At 43.0% G+C, this 23,345-nt stretch overlaps 1 protein-coding gene across 1 annotated transcript; it reads right to left on the minus strand.

The window, feature by feature from the left end:
• Positions 1-875: 875 nt before the first annotated feature.
• On the minus strand, positions 876-4,614 carry LOC123104047 (peroxidase 17). The gene is made up of 3 exons (XM_044525767.1): positions 4,194-4,614; positions 3,866-4,057; positions 876-1,700 (listed from the first exon to the last, which is right to left on the minus strand). The coding sequence occupies exons 1-3, from the start codon at positions 4,410-4,412 to the stop codon at positions 1,080-1,082; spliced, it is 1,032 nt and encodes a 343-aa protein (XP_044381702.1). The 5' UTR covers positions 4,413-4,614; the 3' UTR covers positions 876-1,079.
• Positions 4,615-23,345: the final 18,731 nt, after the last annotated feature.

Consider the following 23,345-nt stretch of genomic DNA (forward strand, 5'->3'; position numbering starts at 1 on the left):
ACCGGGAGGCCTAGATACCTGATGGGGAAGGGGGCGACCGAGCCCGCAAAACCCTGTAGCACCTCCCCAATGTTGATGCTTCCGCAACGGATGAGGGAGACCGTCGATTTAGCTGGGTTGATGCGGAGCCCGGTTGCTCTTCCGAAGTCACCTAGAATGTGCAGCAGGGAGTCAACCTCGTCGCGGCTAGGTTTTAAGAAGATGACGGCGTCGTCATCATATAGGCCATGTAGATTGTAGGATGTCTAAAAAAATTCGTAAAGATTGTAGTGGCTAGGGCGGCTTGTATGCTAGCCTTTCGTCGTGGGTTTGAGACTTGGCGACCATAGTTTTTTGCGTTAATTTTCACTATGTAATAATAGGTGGGACCCACTGCTCATAGATTCAAAAATACACATAAGTTTGTTATCCATATTAGGCATTCGAACGTGAAAGAGTGGAGTGGCTAGACCGGTTCGTGTTCTAACCTTTTTGTGTTAATTTTCGCATCTACTAGTAGTATAGTGGTTGGCTTTTTCCGCAAATAAAAATGCAAGGGGTTTTTGTGCAAAAAATGTCACGATGTTTGGCTTTTTCGCAAATAAAAAATACAAGGGCCTTTTGTGCAAAAAAGCATCACCCAAGCGCCATCACTCAGTGATAGTGGGGCCATACACGCGGATACTCCCACATACACGATTATGATCGTATCTGCACACTTAAGTAGAATCGAAGTTACTGCAATTTCATATTTTCAAAGTTTTAAAACCAAACTAAACATTAAGCGCTAGTTCTATGACTCTTAAAATCATTATTTGTTCTTGTAACCATCTCTCTAAGTAAGCATCTTGCACTATCGCTAGCTAATCTTTGGAGAATCAACAAAGAAGCAAACCTTAATGCAGCCTTTGGCAATCAAAGTACCAGAGGCATCAATTTCTCTATTATTCCTCAACAATTAGCAATAAGCAGTAGCCAGACCTGAAACCATTCTTGGGTAGGCACAGAACTGCGACACGACCAAACCTATGTCAAGCATATGGATCGCTCCCACACCAGAGCTCCCGTGAGACACCTACAGGCCTACCGTAGAACCAGGTTCAGAAGTCCAGCACCCGGAACGGCGCGACCTGCTTCTCCAGCGGCGGCCGCCCGCCGTTGGCGACGCGGCAGTTGCGCCGGATCTCCCCCTTCCTGGGGTTCTGGAGCTCGCCCAGCTTGACCATCCCCTCGATGAAGGCCCTGAAGAAGGCGTCCTGGTTCTGGCTGAACTGCGTCACCACCCGCCGGGTCCCCTCGTTGTCGGAGAAGAGCGTCTGGTCGGAGTTGAGGAATCCGCGGAGGTGGACCAGGTCCTTGAAGTACTGGTTGTCGAAGACGACCGGGGTAGCGTCCAGGCCGCCGGTGACGTTCTGGTCGCCGGTGAGGGGGCAGAGCGCGTCGAGCGCCTGGCGGTAGGCCGGGTCCATGTGGGGGTCGGGGCGGCCGGAGCCCGACTGGTTGTAGAGGCGGAAGACGATGGAGAAGCAGCGGGCCTCGCCGATGGAGTGCGAGCCGGAGAGCGCGACGAGGTCGGTGACGGTGAGCTTGTAGCCGGCGAAGAGGCGGATGAGCGCGCTCGCGTTGGCGCGCGGGCTCGGCATGATGTTGTCCGAGTCCTCCTGGCTCGCCGTCAGACTGTCCTCGCGCCCGAGCCTCACGTCCCAGTTGGGTCCACCAGTCTGCGAGACGAGGAAATAAACAATTCAGAGTCAAACCAAGTCAAAATATTGACTCTATTGTTGTTGTTGACGTTGTATTCTGGAGTAATTATCAATCAAAACTTGCCAAGTTAACCTCTTAACTCCTACAATTTTCACTTTCTGAAACAAGTTTAGTTGGTGCTAAAATATAATGAAATCAAGACCCATTAGTGATGGTGCAGCGCTCTTTTATATTCAAGCAATTCAGCTGCTTACTGTACTCGATGAATCGATCCCTCCATCAACTCTATGCGACCGAGAACGTAACAACGACAAAATGGAAACAGGGCTAAAATACGCTGAAAACAAATATTAGCTCCATGGCCTGAACCAATCAAACACCCGGATGAATCTCAGTGAGAAGATGAACGCCACGCATGGCTGGCATGGCGACACGCGCGCAAAACAACAAGGGAGCAGGCGAAGTACTAAAACGATCTCCATTGCAGCAGCGGCAGCATTATCGTCTGATTCTGATCCGACAGAACGTGTGTGAGACACAGAGGAGGCAAAGGATCTCTTGTGGACCAGCCACGCACGAGGCCCAGCCCCATGCTATCCTACTCTTGTCCCTCGTCGTTCTTGGCGCAGGGACCGGCTTGACAGCACCGGACGGGGTACGCCTGTCGGCACAGAGACGTCCAGGGTTACTATACCTGTAGCTGGGGCCGTCGGCCCTTCCGCAGGCTAGGCCACCTCGCCTGGCCGTTTCCGGCCTCGTTAAATGCGCCTGCCTAGGAGTCGTGCAACGCTGTCTAGGCACGGCGGCAACCTACGCACGAAAGCAAATTACAGAATGAACTGTTTGTGAAACTATTTCACGCGGCTAACCTTTTTGTGTGACGCCCGACACGAAGGCGCTACACTACACTGTACAACGCCTCACAGATAGGCGCTACATGCCTGGTCATCGTCACACTCGTGTGATCCGGAAATTACTAAGTCGGTGTGCAGCGCCTGAGAGCTAGTCGCCACACTATACAGTGTAGCGCCTAGCTTTTAGGCGTTGTACTAATGGTTGCTTTATTTTGTAGTGCAGCGCCTGAGAGCTAGGCGCCACACTATACAGTACAGCGCCTAGCTCTCAGGCGCTGCACAATGACTTAGCAATTTTTAGGTGGTCTGGGATGCAACGCTGGCCAGACGTGTAGCGCCTATCTGTGAGGCATTGCACAATGTAATGTGACGCCTTCGTGTCGGGCGTCACACAAAAATGTCAACCACGTGAAATAGTTTCACAGACAGTTTATTTTGTGATTTGATTTTGCGTACAGGTTAAATTTGTCAAATTTGCCAGGCACGGCAGGATGGACGCGGGGGTGACGCTGACGCCATTCCAGCCCGATTCTGGTTCAGTGTGGTGGTTACGGGGAGCAAGGGGCGCCCATGCGTCAGTCCCTGTCAAAGCATCGCGCATCCGGTTTTGTTTGGAAATATTTACGACTCACCATTTCAGAAAAACATTAAAAGGGGGGCATTAACATGCTGCCCATGAACGTTTCTGGCAAAAATTAATGCCAAATACTGCAAGTGGTTACCGGAATAAAAGTCAGTGCGAAGATAAGCGATTCTCGATCGCTCGTTGTGCCGTCAACAGTGTAGGAGCTCCGAACGAAGTGGATGCGCAGGATTTTTTTTTATAAATAAAAAAGGCAAGGAGAAGACGGTGCGTGCGAGAGACGCTGACCACAGGTAGGAGTAGGCGGGGCCGCTTGCGACGACGGTGACTAGTGTTGCCAGCCAAGCACCAAATAGAATTGCCAAAAATTAATGGCAGAGCACTGATACGCACAGCACTGAAGTACTCCTATACTACTAGTGGACAAAAAGGAAATTAATTAAGGCAATTTTGACCCCAGGTTTCTCTCAGTTTCTTCCCCCTTTTCCATTTTGAAAGACCGGGCCTCTGGAGTCTGGATTCTGGAACCGAAACCGGCGGCAGGTCGGCCGGGGCAACAATTAATTGCACAGGAAACGCCAGGCAATGGAATGGAATGATGGAACCCCATGGGCATCGGCCTCGTCCCCGTCTCGTCTCGTGAACGACGAAAAGCAAGGGAGAATCTGCGCCGTGGCTGCGGCTACGGGGCACGGCTCGGGTTACCCGAGCAGCCAGGTGCGGGGGGAGAAGGCGGCGTACGTACCAGCACGACGGCGTCGCGGGCGGCCATGATGATGATGTCGGCGCAGGAGACGACGCCGGGGCACTGCTCCTCCAGGGCGCTCTTGACCTCGTCCACGACCTCGAAGGAGCGGAGGGAGTTGATGTTGGAGAGCGCCTCCTTCTCCCCCGCCATCGTCGGCGTCGCGTCCATCAGCACCGACCCGTCGCATCCCTGGCACAATTAATAAAATCGCCGCCGAAACCGATCAGAGACCTGAGACTGAGACCACCACGCGGCGGCAGCAAGCAGAGCGCGCGGCGCGACGGGGATCGATCGCGCATGTTTGAAGAGAGCAGAGGCGACTCACGTTGACGAAGCAGTCGTGGAACTGGAGGCGCATGACGGAGGCGACGCTGCGGGCCTCGCGCGCGAGCGCGCGGGCCATGACGCGCCGCACGATCTCCTCCGCGCGGGGGCACGTCTGCGCGTAGTACCCGACCCTGAGCTCCCTCACGGCCGCGTCCGCGCGCGCGAACGCGAGGCACAAGGCGAGGGCGAGGAGCAGGCCGACGCGGGGCGGCGCCATGGCGACGGGCTCGATCGGAAGGGGGCGAGGGAGGGAGGGAGAGAGGGTGGGGCGTTCGATCTGGCTACCGGATTCTGCTCTGCTCTGCTCTGGCGTGGCAGCGTACAGGAGACGGACACCTCGCGAGGCCCCCGGCCGGCCGTTATATAGAAAGCGGAGGCGGCCAGACGGGCCGCTCGGTGCAGTGCAGGTAGGTGAGGTGCGGCGCGGCGGTGTGGGCGGGTCGGGCGGGCGGGCGTCTCGTGGGCTGGCTCTGAGCCGTCAAAAATATCCGGCGGAATGGGGCGCGGTGATAGGATGGCACGGCCGGCTGTTTGTTTGGCTTGGCTGTGGGGGAAAGGGGAGCATTGACCGACTTTTCGTTGTGCGCCTCGGCATCTACCGATGAGCACCGTGGTTGGTTGCCACGTGTCGGGACCGGAGTGATCTTTCTTCTCGTAGAGTCATGCGATGTTTATCACTCATCGGGAGCACCGGTGCATCCACTCACGCTGCAGGGGGGAGTCAAGGAGGAAGAAAACTTAGCGCACACACTGAAAAAACGACGTGGACGAACCATCCCGAATAAGGGCAGATTTTCCGGTCCCCCAGTCAAGCAGCGTTTACTTGGACGCACTGGCATATTTTGACTTGTACTCCCTCCATAAATAAATATAAAAGCGTTTGGATCGCTACTTTAATGATCTATAAATGCTCTTATATTACTAGCATAGTCATGGTGAGCCCATTATTTGCCTTTCTCTTTTTCGGTTATCTTTTGCGGTTTTTTTGTTTTGCAGGTGCTTTTTTCAGTATCACTCCAAATATAAATTGGGTTGGATGAGTGAAAAAAATGACTCACAATCTCAACTGTGAGTAACCATCGATTGTGTTTTCAGGTCAAGAAGTCCTCGCGAAGCAACATTGCACCTATGCTATGCGCAACCAAAGAATGGACCCCACTTTATGAGGTCGATTTTCAATTGAGGGAGCACGACTAGTTGACCACACATCGTTAACAGTTCACTAACGCATTGGTTCAGGTTGATCATTCTGGTTTGGTGTTGTTTCAAGCATTACTTGAAGTACCAACAGTTCATCTATGGATCATGTCATCACCGAATCAGTATGAGACCATCGTTATTGGTTATTGGACCTGTGATGGATTCAAAGGCAAATCATATATACCTTAATAGTTCATGTTCACTACCTCTATTATCTTAACAAGCACATATGCCACCTTAAAAGAGCATGGTGCCCCCATGTTTGGTTTTGGTAATTGATGATAATCCCTATGGACTAATGGTTGCCTTGAGTGATATTTGAAGGGCTTGTCCATAAGCATGGCTTGAAGACTATTAGTTGGTTTCAAGGCTATAAGAAGGAGATTATGTGTTGATCAATGTGTTATTCATGGAGTTATCCAAAGATTGGTCATGTGAGCGTTGAGCCTATTGCAAGCATGTCTTGAAGAAGAAGATTGTGTAAACATTCATGTTTACCATCAAGACATCATCTTAATGAAGTGAGAAGATAAGATTTAAGGTTGATCAAGACTAAATACAAAGAGTGATTTAAGTTCACCAACACACAATGCGTAAAATATTTACCAAGTGGGATCAAGAGAGATCTCATGCTATGGTGAGCATTGTCAACTGCGCTTTAAGTACTAAACCATGGTCTTTGTGAGGTTTCTTTGTGGGGTTACACATGTTTTCATGGGCTTGCATTAAAAGGAAGACTTTATATAACCAATGGAGGATGACAACAAGTGGTGATCGTCATCAAGGTTGTGTCTAGCAAGTTCAAGTGCAGCATCACGAAGAGATCACATCCTTGAAGCTTTCCGTCCATTGTGGTGACAATGGACTGATACGTCCATTTTGCATCATGCTTTTATATCAATATTTATTGCATTATGTCACAATACTTATGCCTATTCTCTCTTATTTTATAAGGTTTACATAAAGAGGGAGAATGCCGGTAGCTAGGATTCTGGCTGGAAAAAGAGCAAATATTAGAGACATATTTTGCACAGCTCCAAAAGTCATGAAACTTCACGGATGATGTTTTCCAAATATATAAAAAATATTGAGCGCAAGAACTGCACCAGGGGGGCCACACCCTGCCCATGAGGGTGGGGGCGCGCCCCCTACCTCGTGGGCCCCCTGGTGGCCCTCCGGTGACCATCTTCTGCTATATGGACTCTTTCGATGAGAAAAAATCATAAGCCATCTTCTCGGATGAAACTCCGCCGCCACGAGGCGGAACCTTGGCGGAGCCAATCTAGGGTTCTGGCGGGGCTGTTCTGCCAGGGAAACTTTCCTCCTGGAGGGGGAAATCATCGCCATCGTCATCACCAACGCTCCTCTCATCGGGAGAGGGCAATCTTCATCAACATCTTCATCAGCACCATCTCATCTCAAAACCCTAGTTCATCTCTTGTATCCAATTCTTGTCTCCAAGTCCGGGATTGGTGCTAGTAGGTTGCTAGTAGTGTTAATTACTCCTTGTAGTTGATGCTAGTTGGTTTAATTGGTGGAAGATCATAAGTTCAGATCCTATATGCACATTAATACCCCTCTGATTATGAACATGTTTATGCTTTGTGAGTAGTTACTTTTGTTTCCGAGGACATGAGAGAAGTCTCGCTATTAGTAGTCATGTGAATTTGGTATTCGTTCGATATTTTGATGAGATGTATGTTGTCTCTCCTCTAGTGGTGTTATGTGAACGTCGACTACATGACACTTCACCATTGTTTGGGCCTAGAGGAAGGCATTGGGAAGTAATAAGTAGATGATGGGTTGCTAGAGTGACAGAAGCTTAAACCCTAGTTTATGCGTTGCTTTGTAAGGGGCTGATTTGGATCCATATGTTTCATGCTATGGTTAGGTTTACCTTAATACTTCTGTTGTATTTGCGGATGCTTGCAATAGAGGTTAATCATAAGTGGGATGTTTGTCCAAGTAAGGGCAGCACCCAAGCACCGGTCCACCCACATACCAAATTATCAAAGTACCGAACGCGAATCATATGAGCGTGATGAAAACTAGCTTGACGATATTCCCATGTGTCCTCGGGAGCGCTTTACATCATATAAGAGTTTGTCCAGGCTTGTCCTTTGCTACAAAAAGGATTGGGCCACCTTGCTGCACTTTATTTACTTTTGTTACTTGTTGCTCGTTACAAATTATCCTATCACAAAACTATCTGTTACCACTTATTTCAGTACTTGCAGAGAATACCTTGCTGGAAACCGCTTATCATTTCCTTCTGCTCCTCGTTGGGTTCGACACTCTTACTTATCGAAAGGACTACGATAGATCCCCTATACTTGTGGGTCATCAAGACTCTTTTCTGGCGCCGTTGCCGGGGAGTGAAGCGCCTTTGGTAGGTGGAATTTGGTAAGGAAAAATTTATATAGTGTGCTGAAATTTACTGTCACTTGTTACTATGGAAAGTAATCCTCTGAGGGGCTTGTTCGGGGTATCTTCACCCCGACCAGTAGAGCAAAGAGTTGCTCCTCAACCTACTGAACCTACTGAAAATGAAAATGCTTGCTTTGAAATTCCTTTGGGTATGGTAGAAAAACTGCTAGCTAATCCTTTTTTAGGAGATGGAACAAAACATCCTGATGAACATCTAATATATGTGGATGAAGTTTGTGGATTATTTAAGCTTGCAGGTGTACCCGGAGATGTTGTTAAGAAGAAGGTCTTCCCTTTATCTTTGAGGGGAGATGCATCGACATGGTATAGGCTATGTGATGATATGGAGTCTTGGAACTACAAACGATTGAAATTGGAATTTCATCAAAAGTTTTATCCTATGCATCTTGTTCATCGTGATCGCAATTATATATATAAATATGGCCTCGCGAAGGAGAAAGCATCACTCAAGCTTGGGGGAGGCTTAAATCAATGTTATATTCATGCCCCAATCATGAGCTCTCAAGAGAAATGATTATTCAAAAATTTTATGCTCGGCTTTCTGATAACAATCGCACCATGCTTGATACTTCTTGTGCTGGCTCTTTTATGATGAAGACTATTGAATTCAAATGGGATTTATTGGAAAGAATTAAACGCAACTCCGAAGATTGGGACCTCGACAATGGTAAGGAGTCAGGTATGACACCTAGTTTTGATTGTGTTAAATCTTTTATGGATACCGATATTTTTCGTAAATTTAGCACTAAATATGGACTTGACTCTGAGATAGTAGCTTCTTTCTGTGAATCTTTTGCTGCTTATGTTGATCTCCCCAAGGAGAAGTGGTTTAAATATCATCCTCCCATAGAAGTAAAAGTAGCTGCACCTATTAAAGTTGAAGAAAAGACTATTACTTATAATGATCCTATTGTTCCTACTTCTTATGTTGAGAAACCACCTTTCCCTGTTAGGATAAAGGATCATGCTAAAGCTTCAACTGTGGTTCGTAAAAGCAATATTAAAACATATACACCTCCTGAGCAAGTTAAAGTTGAACCTAATATTGCTATTGTTAAAGATCTCTTGTCTGATAATATAGATGGGCATGTTATTTATTTCTGTGATGAAACTGCTAGAATTGCTAAACCCCGTGATACAGATAAACCTAGACCTGTGGTAGGTATGCCTGTTATTTCTGTTAAAATAGGAGATCATTGTTATCATGGCTTATGTGATATGGGTGCTAGTGCTAGTGCAATACCTATTGACTTATACAACGAAATTATGCATGACATTGCACCTATTGAGTTAGAAGATATTGATGTCACAATTAAACTTGCTAATAGAGATACTATTTCACCAATGGGAATTGTTAGAGATGTTGAAGTCTTGTGTGGGAAAACTAAATATCCTGCTGATTTTCTTGTTCTTGGTTCCCCACAAGATAGCTTCTGTCCCATTATATTTGGTAGACCCTTCTTAAATACTGTTAATGCTAGCATAGATTGCAAATGAGATGTTGTTACTGTCGGTTTAGATGATATGACTCATGAATTTAATTTTTCTAAATTTAGTAGACAACATTGTGAAGAAGAATTACCTAGTAAAGATGAAATTATTGGTCTTGCTTCTATTGCCGTACCTCCTAGTGATCCTTTAGAACAATATTTGCTAGACCATGAAAATGATATGTTTATGAATGAAAGAAGGGAATTAGATGAAGTATTCTTTAAACAGGAACCTATTCTGAAACACAATTTACCTGTTGAAATCCTAGGAGATCCTCCTCCACCCAAGGGTGATCCCGTGTTTGAGCTTAAACCGTTACCGGATACTCTTAAATATGCTTATCTTGATGAGAAAAAGATATATCCTGTTATTATTAGTGCTAACCTTTCAGAACATGAAGAAGAGAGATTATTGAAAATTCTGAAGAAGCACCGTGCTGCTATTGGGTATACTCTTGATGATCTTAAGGGCATTAGTCCCACTCTATGCCAACATAAAATTAATTTGGAAGAAGATGCTAAACCAGTTCGTGATCATCGACGCCGACTGAATCCTAAAATGAAAGAAGTGGTAAGAAAGGAGATACTAAATCTCCTTGAGGCAGGTATAATTTACTCCGTTGCTGATAGTCGGTGGGTATGCCCTGTCCATTGTGTCCCTAAGAAGGGAGGTATTACTGTTGTTCCTAATGATAAAGATGAATTGATTCCTCAAAGAATTATTACTGGTTATAGGATGGTAATTGATTTCCGCAAATTAAATAAGGCTACTAAAAAAGATCATTACCCCTTACCTTTTATCGATCAAATGCTAGAAAGATTATCCAAACATACACATTTTTTGCTTTCTAGATGGTTATTCTGGTTTCTCTCAAATACTTGTGTCAGCCAAAGATCAATCAAAGACTACTTTTACATGCCCTTTTGGTACTTTTGCTTATAGACGTATGCCTTTTGGTTTATGTAATGCACCTGCTACCTTTCAAAGATGCATGATGGCTATATTCTCTAACTTTTGTGAAAATATTTGTGAGGTTTTCATGGATGACTTTTCCATCTATGGATCTTCTTTTGATGATTTCTTGAGCAACCTTGATTGAGTTTTGCAGACATGTGAAGAAACTAATCTTGTCCTGAATTGGGAAAAGTGCCACTTTATGGATAATGAAGGTATTGTCTTGGGGCATAAAGTTTCTGAAAGAGGTATTGAAGTTGATAAAGCCAAGGTTGATGCTATTGAAAAGATGCCATGTCCCAAGGACATCAAAGGTATAAGAAGTTTCCTTGGTCATGCCGGTTTTATAGGAGGTTCATTAAGGACTTCTCAAAATCTCTCGGCCTCTGACTAATTTATTACAAAAAGATATACCATTTGTCTTTGATGATGATTGTGTAGAAGCATTTGAAATACTTAAGAAAGCATTGATCTCTGCACCTATTGTTCAGCCACCTGATTGGAATTTACCCTTTGAAATTATGTGTGATGCTAGTGATTATGCTGTAGGTGCTGTTCTAGGACAAAGAGTTGATAAGAAACTAAATGTTATTCAATATGCTAGTAAAACTCTAGACAATGCTCAAAGAAATTATGCTACTACTGAAAAAGAATTCTTAGCAGTTGTATTTGCTTGTGATAAGTTTAGACCCTATATTGTTGATTCTAAAGTAACTATTCACACTGATCATGCTGCTATTAAATATCTTATGGAAAAGAAAGATGCTAAACCTAGACTTATTAGATGGGTTCTCTTGCTTCAAGAATTTGATTTACATATTGTTGATAGAAAAGGAGCTGAGAACCCCGTTGCAGACAACTTGTCTAGGTTAGAAAATGTGCTTGATGACCCACTACCTATTGATGATAGCTTTCCTGATGAGCAATTAAATGTCATAAATGCTTCTCATACTGCTCCATGGTATGCTGATTATGCTAATTACATTGTTGCTAAGTTTATACCACCTAGTTTCACATACCAGCAAAAGAAAAAGTTCTTCTATGATTTGAGGCATTACTTTTGGGATGACCCACATCTTTATAAAGAAGGAGTAGATGGTGTTATTAGACGTTGTGTACCTGAGCATGAACAGGAACAGATCCTACGCAAGTGTCACTCCGAAGCTTATGGAGGGCACCATGCTGGAGATAGAACTGCACATAAGGTACTACAATCTGGTTTTTATTGGCCTACTCTCTTCAAGGATGCCCGTAAGTTTGTCTTATCTTGTGATGAATGTCAAAGAATTGGTAATATTAGTAGACGTCAAGAAATGCCTATGAATTATTCACTTGTTATTGAACCATTTGATGTTTGGGGCTTTGACTATATGGGACCTTTCCTTCCTCTAATGGTTATACACATATTTTAGTTGTTGTTGATTACGTTACTAAGTGGGTAGAAGCTATTCCAACTAGTAGTGCTGATCATAACACTTCTATTAAAATGCTTAAAGAAGTTATCTTTCCAAGGTTTGGAGTCCCTAGATATTTAATGACTGATGGTGGTTCACATTTTATTCATGGTGCTTTCCGTAAAATGCTTGCTAAATATGATGTTAATCATAGAATTGCATCTCCTTATCACCCTCAGTCTAGTGGTCAAGTAGAATTGAGTAATAGAGAACTCAAATTAATTTTGCAAAAGACTGTTAATAGGTCTAGAAAGAATTGGTCCAAGAAACTTGATGATGCATTATGGGCCTATAGAACTGCATATAAAAATCCTATGGGTATGTCTCAGTATAAAATGGTCTATGGAAAAGCATGTCACTTACCTCTCGAACTAGAACACAAGGCTTATTGGGCTATTAAAGAACTAAATTATGATTTTAAACTTGCTGGTGAGAAGAGGTTATTTGATATTAACTCACTTGATGAATGGAGAACCCAAGCCTACGAAAATGCCAAGTTGTTTAAAGAAAAGGTTAAAAGGTGGCATGATAAAAGAATACAAAAGTGTGAGTTTAATGTAGGTGATTATGTATTGCTATACAACTCTCGTTTAAGATTTTTTTACAGGAAAACTTCTCTCTAAATGGGAAGGTCCCTACGTTATCGAGGAGGTCTATCGTTCCGGTGCCATAAAAATCAACAACTTCGAAGGCATAAATCCGAAGGTGGTAAATGGTCAAAGAATCAAACATTATATATTAGGTAATCCCATAAATGTTGAAACCAATGTTATTGAAACCATAACCCCAGAGGAGTACATAAAGGACACTTTCCGGAACGTTTCAGACTCCGAAAAGGAATAGGTATGTGGTACGGTAAGTAAACCGACTCCAAAACAGTTTTTAAGGCAATATTTCTATGTTTTGGAATATTTAGAAAAATAGAAAAATAAGCAGCAGTCCGGAAAGGACACGAGGGCCCCACGAGGGTGGAGGGCGCGCCCTACCCCCTGGGCGTGCCCCCTACCTCGTGGGCACCTCGTGTGCTCTCCGGACTCCGTTTTCTTGCAGGACACATATTTTGGTCGATAAAATTCATTATATAATCTCCCAGAGGTTTTGACTCCCATATCACGCAAAATCCTCTTGTTTTTGTTTCGAGTTGTTTCTGTCAGGGTTGTCAAGGCCAGGCACTATGTCGTCTCCCTCCTCCTCCAACCATGAGGGCAACGATGCTTGGCTAATGAAGATAGAGCTGAAGAGATAAGAACCTATGGAGATCAACAAGGATGAAGGGATCAAGAAGGCCATGGAGGACCAAGTTCCAGCAACAGAAGACACCCTTCAACTGGATCACAATCTTCTTACCCCAACAGAAATAGAAACTTTCAAGATGATTGAGTTGGCTCGTATACAAAATAAGTATCTCACACGTGAAAATACTTTGTTGAAGGAGCATATCATCGCACTCAAGGGCATTATCCACAAGTTAGAAGACCTCATACGCTCGATGTGCGACTATCCATCATTAACAACTCCACCTTCTTCACCAACAAAGGAGACATAATCATCTGGTATGGGCACTCCACTTGGCGACTGCCAAGCTTGGGGGAGTGCCCCGGTATCGTATCACCATCACTTTTATCTTTACCATTTTTCTTAGTTTGATCCTTTTGGTAATATTTTGATCTAGTAGAATAAAAGTTCTTAGTATGATCTAGTTGTGAGTTTTGCTTTATTATCCTTCAATGTAATTGAGTCCCTGAGCTATATAATAAAGATTAGTGTTGAGTCAAGGGATTGATTATTTTTCCATGATCCTAAGTGAATAAAGGAAAAGAGAAAGAAATAAAAAGAAATAAAGAGATCATGTGACTCTTATGGAGAGTAATGAGCTCACATAGAAAGAGTATGATGAATAAAATTTATTGAGGGTTGACAAACATAGTTTTGGTCATCGTTGCAATTAATAGGAAGTAATAAAGAAAGAGAGGTCTTCACATATAAATATACTATCTTGGACATCTTTTATGATTGTGAGCACTCATTAAAATATGACATTCTAAAGAGTTGACATTGGACAAGGAAGACAACGTAATGGGTTATGTTTTCTTACATCTGAGATAAATTATATTGTCTTGGATCTTCCAACATGATGAGCTTGCCTTTCCCCCTCATGCTAGACAAATTCATTGCACCAAGTAGAGATACTACTTGTGCTTCCAAATACCCTTAAACCAGTTTTTCCATGAGAGTCCACCATACCTACCTATGGATTGAGGTAGATCCATCAAGTAAGTTGTCATCGGTGCAAGCAATAAAATTGCTCTCTAAATATGTATGATTGATTGGTGTGGAGGAAATAAGCTTTATACGATCGTGTGATATGGAAGTAATAAAAGCGACAGACTGCATAATAAAGGTCCATATCACAAGTGGCAATATAAAGTGATGTTCTTTCACATTAGGATTTTGTGCATCCAACCATAAAAGCGCATGACAACCTCTGATTCCGTTTGCGAAGGGCCTATCTTTTACTTTTACCTCCTACACTACAAAAGAGTCATGGTGATCTTCACCCTTCCTTTTTACATTTTATCCTTTGGCAAGCACAATATGTTGGAAATATCCCGGTATATATGGCTAATTGGATGTGGGTTTTCATGAACTATTATTGTTGACATTACCCTTGAGGTAAAATGTTGGGAGGCAAAACTATAAGCCCCTATCTTTCTCTGTGTCTGATTAAAACTCCATACCCATAAGTATTGCGTGAGTGTCAGCAATTGTGAAAGACTATATGATAGTTGAGTATGTGGACTTGCTGAAAAGCTCTTATACATTGACTCTTTCCTATGTTATGATAAATTGCAATTGCCTCAATGACTGAGATTATAGTTTGTCAGTTTTCAATGAAGTTTACGATTCATACTTGATATTGTAACTGAATTATTGCTCTAGCATAAGATATCATATGACAAGAATTATATAAGTTGCTGCTCTAAGAATGATCATGATGCCCTCATGTCCGTATTTTATTTTTATCGGCACCTTCATCTCTAAACATGTGGAAATATTTTTCAATTTCGGCTTTTCGCTTGAGGACAAGCGAGGTTTAAGCTTGGGGGAGTTGATACGTCCATTTTGCATCATGCTTTTATATCAATATTTATTGCATTATGGGCTGTTATTACACATTATGCCATAATACTTATGCCTATTCTCTCTTATTTTACAAGGTTTACATAAAGAGGGAGAATGCCGGCAGCTGGGATTCTGGCTGGAAAAGGAGCAAATATTAGAGACCTATTCTGCACAGCTCCAAAAGTCCTGAAACTTCATGGATGATGTTTTCCAAATATATAAAAAACATTGAGCACAAGAACTTCACCAAGGGGGCCACACCCTGCCCACGAGGGTGGGGGCGCGCCCCCTACCTCGTGGGCCCCCTGGTGGCCCTCCGGTGACCATCTTCTGCTATATGGACTCTTTCGATGGAAAAAAATCATAAGCCATCTTCTCGGACGAAACTCCGCCGCCACGAGGCGGAACCTTGGCGGAGCCAATCTAGGGTTCTGGCGGGGCTATTTTGCCGGGGAAACTTCCCTCCCGGAGGGAGAAATCATCGCCATCGTCATCACCAACGCTCCTCTCATCGGGAGAGGGTAATCTTCATCAACATCTTCATCAGCACCATCTCATCTCAAAACCCTAGTTCATCTCTTGTATCCAATTCTTGTCTCCAAGTCCGGGATTGGTGCTAGTAGGTTGCTAGTAGTGTTAATTACTCCTTGTAGTTGGTCCTAGTTGGTTTAATTGGTGAAAGATCATATGTTCAGATCCTATATACACATTAATACCCCTCTGATTATGAACATGTTTATGCTTTGTGAGTAGTTACTTTTGTTCCCGAGGACATGGGAGAAGTCTTGCTATTAGTAGTCATGTGAATTTGGTATTCGTTCGATATTTTGATGAGATGTATGTTGTCTCTCCTTTAGTGGTGTTATGTGAACATCGACTACATGACACTTCACCATTGTTTGGGCCTAAAGGAAGGCATCGGGAAGTAATAAGTAGATGATGGGTTGCTAGAGTGACAGAAGCTTAAACCCTAGTTTATCCGTTGCTTCGTAAGGGGCTGATTTGGATCCATATGTTTCATGCTATGGTTAGGTTTACCTTAATACTTTTGTTGTATTTGCGGATGCTTGCAATAGAGGTTAATCATAAGTGGGATGTTTGTCCAAGTAAGGGCAGCACCCAAGCACCGGTCCACCCACATACCAAATTATCAAAGTACCGAACGCGAATCATATGAGCGTGATGAAAACTAGCTTGACGATATTCCCATGTGTCCTCAGGAGCGCTTTACACCATATAAGAGTTTGTCCAGGCTTGTCCTTTGCTACAAAAAGGATTGGGCCACCTTGCTACACTTTATTTACTTTTGTTACTTGTTGCTCGTTACAAATTATCCTATCACAAAACTATCTGTTACCACTTATTTCAGTACTTGCAGAGAATACCTTGCTGGAAACCGCTTATCATTACCTTCTGCTCCTCATTGGGTTCGACACCCTTACTTATCGAAAGGACTATGATAGATCCCCTATACTTGTGGGTCATCATGGACATGTGAAGATGTCCTAAGAAGAGGCTCACCCATAGTGGAGTATAGGGGAGAAAACTACTAGGCTTCATCGAGCCAGCGTAACCAAGAAAGGTGATACAACTTGAGGAGGACAAGATCATTATCATCTAGCTCAAGTGGGCTATGTGCTAGGCAAAGGTTGGTCCTTGATAGGTTTTCTATTTTACCTGTCTCATGGTATTAGTTGGGAGACCGGGTTATAGGATCGATAGTCGTACTATCAAGGGGGGCTCTCATGTGAGTAGCTTGGTCGCATCGTTCATAGAGAGCTCAAACCAGGCATCATATTTCTTGGTTCTTGTTTGGCCTTTCTCTATGTGAGTTTGTAGCTTGTGTTTATCTTCTCGACATGCTCAAGTTCATTGAAAACGGATTTCATATGCACCATCTCTTATGTTTTTGTTGTCAGAGTTTTTGTCAGATCTTCACTTATGGAGGTTTCACAGATCTTGTTGTTAGCTTTCTATCAAGGTTGAGTTCGTCGAAAAAAAAAGTTCATTTGCAGAAGTTATGGCGGTTTTAGTCTTACTTACATCCATCTGTTTTGCTCAGGCAATTTTACAGCATCCAGGCGGTAGTACCGAGCGGTACTTCCACAGACCAATGCCGCTCCTACTTCCACTGGGAATCTAGCTTCTGCGAGTCTTTATTTTATAAACGGTAGTTGAAGAGTAGTACCGCTTGTGCGGTACTGCTGCTTGCTACTACCGCCTCTACTTCCGCTCTAGCACCGCTCCACTTTCATCGGTTCCTTTGTAACCCGTCAACAATTAGCTGTAGTACCACTAGTCGGAGCGGTAGTACCGCTCTGGCGAAACTACCGTCCTTGTACTTTTGTACTCGTTGGGTTGCGTTGACTGGGCGAAGCGGAAGTACCACTCCCCGGAGCGGTAGCATCGCTTGAGCACGACCAGTGAACTTAATGGTTGGATCTCTCCACCCACTATAAAAGGGGGTCTTCTTCCCCATTGCCCCAACCGTTCTAAGCAAGATTTCTCCTCCATTGTTGACCTCCAAAAAGCTTTGCTTACTCTCCATTCCTACCATGAATCTTGCATCTTTTTGAGAAAAAGGGAGAGTAGATCTAGATCTACATTTCCACCAATCCATATCTTCTCTAAGTGAGAGGAACCTGCTTGTGGATCTAGATCTTGGAGTTCTTTTGTGTTCTCCTTGTTCTTCCTCTCGTATTCCTCCATAGCTTTCGTTGCTTTGGCGGGATTTGAGAGTGCAGGACTTGAGCACTTTGTTTGTTCTTACCATTGCATTAGTTTTATCCATTTGAGTTCTCCATGGTGATTCGTGGAAGTGAAAAGTTGACTAGCTTATTACTCTTGGGTGTTTGGGCACCCTAGAGCTTGTGCCTCTTGGGTGCTTGGATGGCCTAGATGGTTGGTGGTGTCACAGAGCTCAACCATTATGGTGGGAAGCTCCGGGCAACCTTCAGGGTCTTCAATTAAGTTGTGAAGATTGCCCCGAGAAATTTGTACGGGTTTGGTGAGCTCCCCAAGGGTCGCCAAATATACGTGTTTGGTGACCGCCCACAAGGGTCGCCAATTGTACGGGTTCGGTGACCGCCCACAACGGTCGCCAATTGTACGGGTTCGGTAACTGCCCTCAAGGATCCCTTAGTGGAATCACGCCACCTTTCATTGTGCGAGGGCATGAGGAGATTACGGTGGCCCTAGTGGCATTTTGGGGAGCATTATGCCTCCACACAACTCCAAACGGATAGCATCCACAAGGGTGTGAACTTCAAGATACATCATTGTCTCCGCGTGCCTCGGTTATCTCTTACCTGAGCCCTTTACTTATGCACTTTACTTTGTGATAGACATAGTGTTTCATGTTATATATATTACTATAACTTAGTTGTTTACCTTACTTAGCATAAGTTGTTGGTGCACATAAGTGAGCCTAGCTGATTTAGGTTTTGTGCTTGATAAATTAAACGCTAGTTTTATTCCCCATTTGTTCAAGCCTAAACCATAACTATTTTAAAGCGCACCCCCTCTAGGTGACATCCAAGAACTTTCACACCTCATCATAGGTCCACTCAACATGTATGAGAAAAGTTTTCAATTATATCATGCAACTTATATTCAATAAATATTTTTCAACTACACAATAATCAATATGACGTATAAAATGTATTTTTAGTTCTAGTTCATATATTATTAATTCATCTATTCACATTTCACACAATCAAATCATTCAAAATATATTGCAATTAATTCCATAAGCAACATGCGGGGTATCCTCTAGTTACTCACAATGCATGAGTACCACCTTACGTTCGGTGGCCTATATCTGTGTAGGCAAATTGCATGATTTTTTGTGAAGTCAAAGATTAAGAACCCTATCAATTCCGATCAGAAGTGGAGTAAAAATGAACCCAATTTCATCAAGGTGAATATTGATGCAACTTATCATGAAGATGAAGGCTTGGGAGTTACTGCCACTGTGATACGTGACAAGAAGGGCCACTTATTGGTAGCTCAATGCATATATGTCCTTAATTCCTTGGATTCTATGATGATGGAAATGACGAATATACGAGATGGATTGGCCTTTGCTAGTTCTCTTGGTTTCAATAGGGTCCAAGGTGAATCGGAATCTATGTCATCAATTTTTCTATGGGACAATCAAGGTGGTGGGATGATGCAATAGCAATTTTCACGGAATGTGTGCATATGACAACAAATATTGCGAAGGTCATGTTTAAGCACTGCCCTCGAGTGGCTAACATTGTGTCTGATGAGCTAGCAAAGTTTAGTTTTTGTAATAAACTCGATAATAATTGGGTGACGAGCGTGTAGGTAGTATCGCCAATGCTCTAGTGGACGATGTAATCGTGTTTTAAGACTTAAGTTCAATAAAGCTAGCCATGATGTCTTTCGTAAAAAAATCACATTGCACATCTCATATATATATATATATATATATATATAGGACAGGGCTATTATGTTACTAGTAACAGAATAATATTCTGTTACCCTTCGGCCCTATATAGGAGCGACGGCGACCGAACCCACCACCTCCCTCCCGATCCCCAACTCCTCCAGCGCACCACCCCCTCCCACCCTGTCGGTGCTCTGCCCCTCCCTTCCCCACCGCGCGCTGCCGCCCCCTCACTCCCCTGACATGCACTGCCCCCTCCCCGCCGGCGCGCCACCTCCTCCCTCCCCGCCGCGTAACGCCCCTGCCCGACGCACCCCGATGCCGCCGGACCAGACCCATGCCGCGGCGACCCCAACTTACCCCGCCTTTCTTCTTCCTCCAGCGCGCAGCCCCGCCACCCCTCTCCCCCAGCGCGCAGCCCCACAGTCCCTCCCTCCAGCGTGCCGCCAGACCACGCTCTACACAGCGTTTCCACGTGATCCTCTGTACGCAGCCGGCGTCTAACCTTACGCCGCTGCACAAACATCTTCTTTGCGTCGCAACAGCCACCCCAGTTCGGGCGTAGTAAGTACCTCAGTACGAGTTAAAAACAGTGGTCCGTTCGGAATAAAAGAAATGGCAGAAATTCAAATTATAAAGTTCAAGCAAAAAAGAAATCTCATGAAAATCCTGCTTAGTAAGTACCTCAGTACAAGTCGTAAAATGAGAGAAGTTCAGAACAACGTTGTCAAAAAATGTTGAGTTAAAAAATGAAACAAAACAAACACATTTTATTTTTGAATAAAATATCATTCAGTTTGATGATACAAACCATACAAGTACAGGGGCGACGATACAGTAAACCGTTGAAAACTTACGAGAAAAACATTACCAAAAAAACAGAGCAAAGTCTAGTTAGTGATAACACGCTTACTACAAACCCATGCAAGCATCAGTACAAGTACCCTTTTTCAGAACCATTCAAAATTACTCTACAAAAAATAGCTCAGTACAAACATACATATATATCAGTACGACTACTCTGTTTTTCACACGAGAAACCAGCAGGATCCGTCATGCCATATTCAAAATTACTCTTAAGTGCTTGCGAAGTAGAGAAAACGTTCAACATGACTAAGTTTCGCATTTTCGATAGCTATCCAACGGTATATTATTTGCCATATTTCGACAAACTTTTAAAAAAAATCACGTTCAAAATCAAATTTGACCGTATTTGAATTCGTTTTTAAAGCGTAAGGAATTAGAAAAACATTTCTATACGAAAAAGTTGCGCATTTTACATAGCTTTCCAACGCCGTATCATTTGCGTCAATCCGACAAACCGTTTGCAAAAAATCACGAAAATAAATTTCACCCAGAATTTCACCGTTTTTCAAATTACTTTTAAATCATATAGAATTAGAAAAAACAATACATATATGGAAGATGCGGATTTTCACCAGCTTTCCAACACCATCTTATTTTCTCAATTCCGACAAACCATTTGAAAATTGAGTCCAAAATATGATTCACGTTTTCGGTTTTGAAAAAAATGGTTTTTTCAAAACTGCTCTTAAACCATAATGATTTTGCAAAAACGTTCAATATACTTGAAATATGGTTGTCAAGAGCTTTCCAACGATATATTACACGCCACGTTTCGACAAAAAAATTATAAAAAGTTTTTGAACTAAAGAATACGATGTGTTAAACACAACTGAAAGCATCAGTTCAACCGCTTCGAAAACATCAGTTCAACCACCTGAAACCGTCAGTTCAAAAAGGGTAACAGAATAATATTCTGTTACTAGTAACAGAATAGCCCAGATGTATATATGTATATCTCTCTGTGTGTGTGTGTACTACTCCCTCCATCCGAAAATAAGTGTCTTAATTTTAGTACACCCTTGTTATTAGTAGCTAAAAAGAACTGAAGGTTCCATATTACGTGAAATTTTCTTTCGTCCGCCCTTCCTTACGTTCCTCACCCTTTCACCATTTTTTCATCCCTATTGTTTTTCTTTGGTAACATTTTTATCTTACCGGTCAAATTAGATTAATATTTGGTAACAAAATAAATTCACAATCGATATCAATCTCTTCTTGGTAATGAATAATGGGTAACACAATAAATACATGCGAAGAAATCAATCATGATCTGTAATTATTTGGCAACACAATTAATTCACGAGAAGGAATAAATCACACTCGATATCTATCTCTATCTGTACTATCTAATATCTAAAAAATAATTAAAGTTCCCTTTATTTGTGTTGTGCTTTTAAGTATTCCATATTACTTAAAATTTTCTTTCGTCCACACTCCCCCCGTACTTTATCTCCACCCTTCCATATTTCATCCCTCCTGATTTTCTTTGGTAATGGTATTTATCTCCTAGTCAAATCAGATCAATAGTTGGTCATGCAGTAAATTCACTGTAGATAATCAATCTCTTCTTGATAGTAATAAATACTCCCTCCGTTTGGAATTACTTGTCGCAGAAATGGATGTATCTAGATGTATTTTAGTTCTAGATACATCCATATCCGAGACAAGTAATTCCGAACGAAGGGAGTATTTGGTAACATAATATTTCTGGCGGTCGGAGCCTCTTATGTCCTATAAGTGCACATGGTTTAGTTGTAGCCTTTTTGAAGTAAGAGTATCAATTTCATAACAAGCATATGAAATGGTTTGTGCCTCTTGTAGATGTTTATCATGATGTGCATGTAGGTTAGTTACGATCCAGAGCAAAAGTGTGCGAAGGCAAAAACATTGCAAGAGTATTTTATCGATAATTTGAAGTACGCAAGAATAAAACAAAAGAACACAAGAGTAACAAAAAGTGATGGAAACACCAATAGGGTTGTAGCATTCTCGGGGACTCTGGATTCCCCACTTGTATGTGTTCTAGTTAACTATGTGGTTGCATAATTCTAGGTTCGGGTAATCGATCAGCCTTATATGTTTATATAAGTGGGAGGAGCCAAGTACAAATACACGCATACATGCAGTAGTTTAGTATCACATACGCCACCACTATTTCTGACCACATTCATGTTATGGCAGTAATGATTAAGGGTGTTCCCATGGACGCAACTTATAGATGGTCTTTGTTACTCCCCTATCAAGAGATGAGGAAGGGAAGAGAGGTAGTTATAGTCAACACTATACCCCACGACCCACCAGCGCAATTGATAGTAACATCCTTCTCATCCATAGAGTCAAATGTTGTGCGATCAATTTTCACACAACATTGGAAAGGACATTAACATAAACATACAAAATAGGAGTATGTATCCTATCAGCATTAAGTCCACATGCTAGGGTTCCTCCATATCCCCAAGAACTAGGATGTTTACTCAGACATGAGACAACAAACATCATCACAATGATCAAGGCAACAGATGAATGTTTAATGTAACACACTTATGAGTCCACACTATGGTTTGGTATTACAAAAGAAAACAAGGTGTTGGTGATGAGGGCGTGGATGTCGATGATGATGAAGGTTTATGTATAGGTCTCCTTCATCAGGTTAATGGTGCAGCATTTCCCTTTTGCTGATTCCCCCTTTGGATCCCTTCCGAACTTGGGTTTCTTGTTACAGAGCATGTTGTGATCTCTTTATCCGTTTGGTGCGTGATCCGAGGATACGGGGTTGAAGTAGTTAACCATGGGAGACACCGCCGGTTAGTACAACCATGGGTACAAGCGGGTGAGCCGTATAAGGTGTTGTCTTCTCTCCTTGATAGCTCTTCAAAGCTAGATTTGCTCCACATGATCGCCACTTTGTATAGTAGGTTATTATCACGCCAAATGACATGATTTTCACCCATATAACGGTGATTTTTGAAGTATAGCTTCAAATAACCTTATCTTTTAGCATCCTCGTGAAATAAGACAAAAAGAGTCTGCATCTTGTCAAATCCTATTACTACTATCCAAAATGAGAAGTAAAAAGTGATGTAAAACAGACTCATCAGCCTCACGCCATGGCACGATACGGCTGAGATCGAGGCGGCCAGCGCGGATCTGGATAATGTTGTGACATCTCCTATGGCGAGGAGATGCGGCCGGCGAGGTGAAG

The sequence above is a fragment of the Triticum aestivum genome, chromosome 5A, assembly GCF_018294505.1.
Source record: "Triticum aestivum cultivar Chinese Spring chromosome 5A, IWGSC CS RefSeq v2.1, whole genome shotgun sequence".
Classification (NCBI taxonomy): domain Eukaryota; kingdom Viridiplantae; phylum Streptophyta; class Magnoliopsida; order Poales; family Poaceae; genus Triticum; species Triticum aestivum.